Source organism: Bactrocera oleae, chromosome 2, assembly GCF_042242935.1.
Source record: "Bactrocera oleae isolate idBacOlea1 chromosome 2, idBacOlea1, whole genome shotgun sequence".
Taxonomy (NCBI): Eukaryota; Metazoa; Arthropoda; class Insecta; order Diptera; family Tephritidae; genus Bactrocera; species Bactrocera oleae.
The window spans coordinates 469,927-476,194 of NC_091536.1; the positions used below are offsets into that span (position 1 = coordinate 469,927).

General features: G+C 31.3%; 1 protein-coding gene across 5 annotated transcripts in view; it reads right to left on the minus strand.

Moving 5' to 3' along the window:
* Positions 1–4,078: 4,078 nt before the first annotated feature.
* The window catches only part of LOC106623349 (calcium/calmodulin-dependent protein kinase kinase 2), a 34,004-nt gene continuing 31,814 nt past the window's right edge, over positions 4,079–6,268 (minus strand). For 3 of the 5 annotated variants that reach the window (XM_014242824.3, XM_014242846.3, XM_014242834.3), the window contains 4 exons: positions 5,980–6,213; positions 5,623–5,903; positions 5,077–5,238; positions 4,079–4,340 (listed from right to left, as the gene is read on the minus strand). In XM_014242824.3, the coding sequence (XP_014098299.1) occupies positions 5,124–5,238; positions 5,623–5,903; positions 5,980–6,213 (630 nt within the window). In that variant the 3' untranslated portion in view covers positions 4,079–4,340; positions 5,077–5,123. Of the gene's footprint in view, positions 4,341–5,065; positions 5,239–5,622; positions 5,904–5,979; positions 6,214–6,268 lie in introns of all 5 variants that reach the window. The other 2 variants (XR_004978809.2, XM_014242858.3) reach the window with 2 other exon arrangements.

Here is a 6,268-nt window from a genome sequence, read left to right on the forward strand (position 1 = left end):
CACAATGGAAGTCAATATATTCGAGCAGAAAATAATACAGGAAATTACTGCAAAAAATAAAACAAGCATATTTTGAAAATTCCCTTAGAAAAAATATAAATGTACTTAGTATTCCAAAATAACAAAAGAAATAAATTCACAAATGTATGTACTTATAACAGGTGATCAAAGTAGAGGATCTTTTTTTAAAGTTATCTTTATACTATTTTTTGGCATGGGAAGACTTATGCCTGAACAACGTTTACAAATCGTTAAGCGAAATTACGAAAATTCACGTTCTGTAAAAAATGTGTTTCGCTTCCTTCGCTCAACTTATGGTCAAGATAATCTACCTACTGAACGTACTATTCGCAACACCCGAACTCATCCATCTTGAGACCCAGCATTCATTATTGTATAATAGTCGACCAAATAGACCACGTCCAGCACTCAGTGAAGAAAATATATCGGCCGTATCTGAGGGTGGAGAGACCGTGGAGAGTCCATTCGGCGCCGTTCGCAGCAACTCGGCGTATGGAACGACTTGGCGCATTTTACAAACAACGGCTTGGTGTGGTTTTTGAGCCGGTGGAATCATCGGTCAATACTTCTTCAAAAATGATGCCGGCTCGGCGTTCAGTTCAGCGGGATTCTCGAATAACGATAGTCTCGATTAACGATCGATTCTAATGATTAAAATTCGTTAGCTGATTGGTATTTTATCAATAAACACAGCCAAATATGCTACAAAGCTAACTTCAAATAAGTAAGGAAGTTCTAAGTTCGGGTGGTAACCGAATATTTTATACTCTCGCAACTTGCAAGGTTAAAAGCCAGGGAAATACCTTCAGATGCATACGGTTTGTTAGAACAAAGAAAGTCAATATTTGTAGTATATGATAGTTTAGGTAATTTGTGAACCAATTTCACATATTTTCGGCATTAAACTATAGTATATTCAATATTATACTTCCAGTAAATTTTGTTATGGTATTTTACTTCTTTGCTGAAATATGCGGTATAAAATCACCTGCAAGTTCAAAAATCTTTATATCAGGTATATTATAAATATATATTAACCCATTTTTGACATACTATCATCGGGAAAGGATCCTCTCCGAATTTAAATTATATATCTCCCACATTGACCGATATTTTCGGTAAAAAGTCAGCTAGAAGCACTGCTGCTCACATATTCAGTACCTAGGGGCTTGACAATTTAGACAATTTTTGGTCACAAGGTGGCACACTTTAAACGAATTATTCACGCAAAGGTTTACCCCGATATAATCATTATTGCTTGATTTGCATACTGGAAAATGAAAGAATAAAATAGAATTTATAATGGTGTTATATGGGAAATTGACGTGGTTGTAATCCGATTTCGCCTATTTTCACACTATAGCATAGAAATATGAGAGGAATGTTATGTACCGTTTGGTTGAAAATATGGGTTTCCACCTAAAAGTTATTTATCGCGCTTTTAGTAGTTTTTAACAGTACCGTTATATGGGGGGTGGGCGGAGTTGCCACCCGATTTCAACTATTTTCACACTGTAGGTAGAGGTTCTAAAAACATTTGCTTCCAGTGAATTTGGTTATTATAGCATTAGCGGTTTAGGAGATATACACATTAAACCTATTAGGGAGCGGGACCACGCCCACTTAAAAAAAATGTATGTGCAGATGCCCCTCGCTAATGTGATCCTGTATACCAAATAACTGTCTTGTATCATATTATAGCGCATAATTATGGCAATTCATTTGTTTTTGATTAATGGCGTTTTGTGGGCGTGGCACTGGTCCGATTACACCAATACCAACCGTCTTACAGTACCAAGTAACATGTGTACCAAGTTTCACAAAGATATCTCAACAGCACAGACGGACGGACAGACAGTCATCCGAATTTAAAATCGCCTCTTCATCCTGATCATTTATACATATACAACCTATATCTAACTCGATTAGTTTAAGGTGATACAAACAACCGTTTGGTGAACAAAACTATTATATTCTCAACATATTGCGATAGTATAAAAATGGACAAAACTGTATAGAGTGTTTTAATTTCTACTCCGTAATGTTTGTTGGTTCAGATGTGACACCTGGCATTGACAACTGATTGATGGTTAGAAATATACATGAAAGTTATAGTTTACTACAATTATTATTTTCGAATGTCGTCTTGCGGATGGAACGGAATAATATAAAATTTGCGATTAAAAATCTGGGGTTAATCGTACAAGGGGAAATTAAAAATTGTATATATTTTTCAATGATGAATCATGTAAAAATAAAAACCAAAAATTATGTCTAGAAAACAAACAAATAATAATATTTGGGGTGGACCACCTTAAACATTTAAGGGTAAAAAAAAAGATGTTGGCCGATTCTCAGACTTACCCGCCAGCCCTTTTGCGGCAATTTGGCAGCAAGCCCCGTGACACCAGAATGTTATGTATATAATAGATATTTATTTAAGTATATGTATAAAAATTACATGTCACGTTTTCTCCAGGGTTAACTCCTAAACTGAACCCTTTTTAGTAAAATTAAGCACACTGTGTTCAATTTATCCAACTTAAGAGATAGGATAGTTTATATCTTCATTATGTTGAATTTAAACAATTCATAAATATAAAAAAAATATATATTTCTAAGCAGCGTAATCTTTTCAAAATTCAAAAATATAAAATAAAACTTTTAGTAAAATGCCAACTAAAAAATGCATTATTTTTTCAATAGACTAATATTTAAATGGATAATTTGGAAAATTGTATGCAAATAACTCGTATTCCAGTAATTTTCACTACATTACCCAAACCTTCAATGGAGGAAGTACAACCGCTCGTTCATTATTAAAAACCTTTTACTATCATTAGAATTTTTGTATGAAAGTTCCAGTAGATTCCAGTTAAGTTTTTTTCGTATGCCCGACAGTCTTTATCTCAACATTTTCGCCGTTAAAGTTAAGATAAAATTTAACGTTCATTTTAATATTTATTCACTTTTTCGCAAAAATCATTTAAATATATACATTAAATAATTAATTTTTATTTTCAAATTTATTTCTAAGCAGCGTAATCTTTTCAAAATTCAAAAATATAAAATAAAACTTTTAGTAAAATGCCAACTAAAAAATGCATTATTTTTTCAATAGACTAATATTTAAATGGATAATTTGGAAAATTGTATGCAAATAACTCGTATTCCAGTAATTTTCACTACATTACCCAAACCTTCAATGGAGGAAGTACAACCGCTCGTTCATTATTAAAAACCTTTTACTATCATTAGAATTTTTGTATGAAAGTTCCAGTAGATTCCAGTTAAGTTTTTTTCGTATGCCCGACAGTCTTTATCTCAACATTTTCGCCGTTAAAGTTAAGATAAAATTTAACGTTCATTTTAATATTTATTCACTTTTTCGCAAAATTGATTTAAATATATACATTAAATAATTAATTTTTATTTTCAAATTTATGATAATCTGCCTAATCTTCACTTTTCTAAATTAACAACGTCAATAAAACTCTTGCAAAACTAGACATAGAATTGAAAAAGGTTCATAAAAAACCGAAAACCATGCAAAGATTTCTCAGAAGCTGATTTTATGGTCGCAGAGCCCAGAATGAACCATCAGTGCTAAAAATCGAAGCACAAGGTTGAAGTATGCAACAGGCTTTTAAATAAGACTAAAAGCTTCTAGAATACCGGTACAAAAGCAATATAAATATTATTGCAGTGCATGTGAGAGGGTGAATGTCGTCTTCTGAATTTTTATTTCATCTATGGTACAGTACATAAGAGTGTATATTCGTTCATTTATGGTAAAAACGCAATTTGCTGAAGAGTGCTTCCAAATTAAGTATTCGTTATTTCAATACAATGAGCTGAAACACAAGACCGGCATGGTGCAAAGTTGGCTTATTTAGAATTGATCGCCTCCAATTAAATCTAAGCAGACTTGAAACCAGCAAGTAAAATAAAGCAAAATTGCTTACTCTACGATAAATTTTGTGAAATCAATCATCAAGACTTATAAAAGCAGCAATAGGCAGTATGGAGTACCTCACAAATTATAAATTGACCTACATTTTTAATATTCTTAATAAATGTAAATTTATTTGTTTTTTGCTATCGTTATTGTATAATAATAATTTATTGTAAAAAATCACAATAAGCTACTTTCTGACGTTTGCATTGTTAATGTGTTTAAGTTCGGATCAAGAAATTCAAAATGTGTACATAATAATTCTTATATGTGCATATGCAATAATTAATGTTGTCATTAATGTATATGATTTCCCCTTTCTGGTTCTGTAAGTGATCGTAGCTTTCCATTATCATCCATGTCACTAGAATTAAAAAAATTAAATACGAACTTAATTAGTTATATGAATAGCAAATATAGCTGAGGGAGTAATCAAATTTTATTTAATATGTTGCAGAACAATTTTAAATAATTTTTTTAATTCTAACTTTAATCGGTTAACCGAATTCGTACTAGGTAAAATTTTAGTACAACGGACATTCCACGGAGAATGTTATGATGGTTTAACTGAGAATCATTGCTAAAATAAATTTAAAAATAAAACAAGAGCTTTAAATTTAAAAACTATGTATCAACAATTTTTTTATTAATTAAATTTTTATAAAAACTGTTGAAAATTTGTTCCATGAAACCGGCTGCACACTTTTTCAACGAAATATGAGCTGTTCGGGATCGCAGATATATGTGCAACATAAATACATTGATCTACACATATGTATATGGCATGTTCCTACATATATCCGATTTTCGAGCAAAATCAATTAAATAATGACCTCAAGGTAAACTCTGCATGAAATAATAATATTTTAAATTAACACAATAGATCTACTAATAAAAACTAAAAAAAACGTTTTGAATAAAAATATGTAATAAACTGATTATGACAATAGTAAAAATAAAGTGGGTTTTACGTTTAACTATGACTACTAACGCTTGTATATTTTATTATACACAAAATTCTACGAAGGCTGTTATTTACAATACTTAATTATACTACTATCTTATATTACTAGCCCTCATTGACTACACCTTAAACTCACTCTTGACGAAACATCGGAATGTTCTACCCATTCTTGTTGTCCATATATTATCCCACATAATTTTTGAGAATGATGAAGTTGTAGCTGAGGCAATAGAACTTGGAGAAGTATATAACTGTATTGTTCCATGACGTACCACTGACTGTCTTACTAATAAATGTCCTATATGTATGTATAAGTGATACAAAAATAATTATATCTTTAATTAGTTGTTTTCTTGTAGAGCTGCTATTAGTAGGAACTTTAAAAATCCATTGATGAATGGTTAAATAAGACCGCATCATTAGGAGATAAGTAACTGAGTTTTCTATTGTAAAAAATGTGGCCATAAGTTTCCTTATCAAAGAAGTATATTATATTTCATAATATATATTCAGAGGCAGAGAAGCGAGGCTTCGCCGCATATTCGAAAAAGTTAATAAGAAACTATAGATTTTATATACAAGTAATACTGATTTAACTCCTATAAATACAATTTACAGTCTCATCGAAATCTGAGTTTCGAAAAACCAAACATATACAAAATTAATTAAAAAATAAACTTACTGCTGTGTGTATGACCCAGGAGCAGAATTAGAGCGGCCAGCCCGAACAAATTGTTCATAACGAGTTATATCACGTGGATGTGATTTATGCAAAATTTCGCTACCATATGGGTTTCCAAAGGAGTGATTTTTCAGCATCGTTTTAATTAAAATCAGTGTGTCTAGTTTTGGAATACTCTGCACAACTGTACTGATGTCTTCTTCACTAACCTTAACCAAGTCACAGTTCTCACCCTCATTTGCTAATGGGTGCAAACCTTCTTTAGTTATCCAAGTATGTTCCTGAAACCCATATATATACATGATTACTTGACATTTGTAATTTTATTATTTATTAATTAATAAAAATTTTACTAACTTTAAGTTGCTGTAAAGAAATTCTGGAATCAGGATTTTTTATTAACATTCTTCGAATGCAGTCCTGAAGTTGTTCACTAATTTTTGGCTCTTCTAAAAGTACAAGAGGGTCCAATTTAATTTTTTCATATAAAATTGGAATAGAATTTGCAATAAATGGTACGTTTCCATAAACCAGAGCGTAAAGAGTTACACCCAAAGACCAAATGTCGGCAGCTTTCCCACAAAAGAAATGCTGAAATGAAACAAGCAAACCCATAACAGTGGTTTAAAATTTGGGCTACATTATT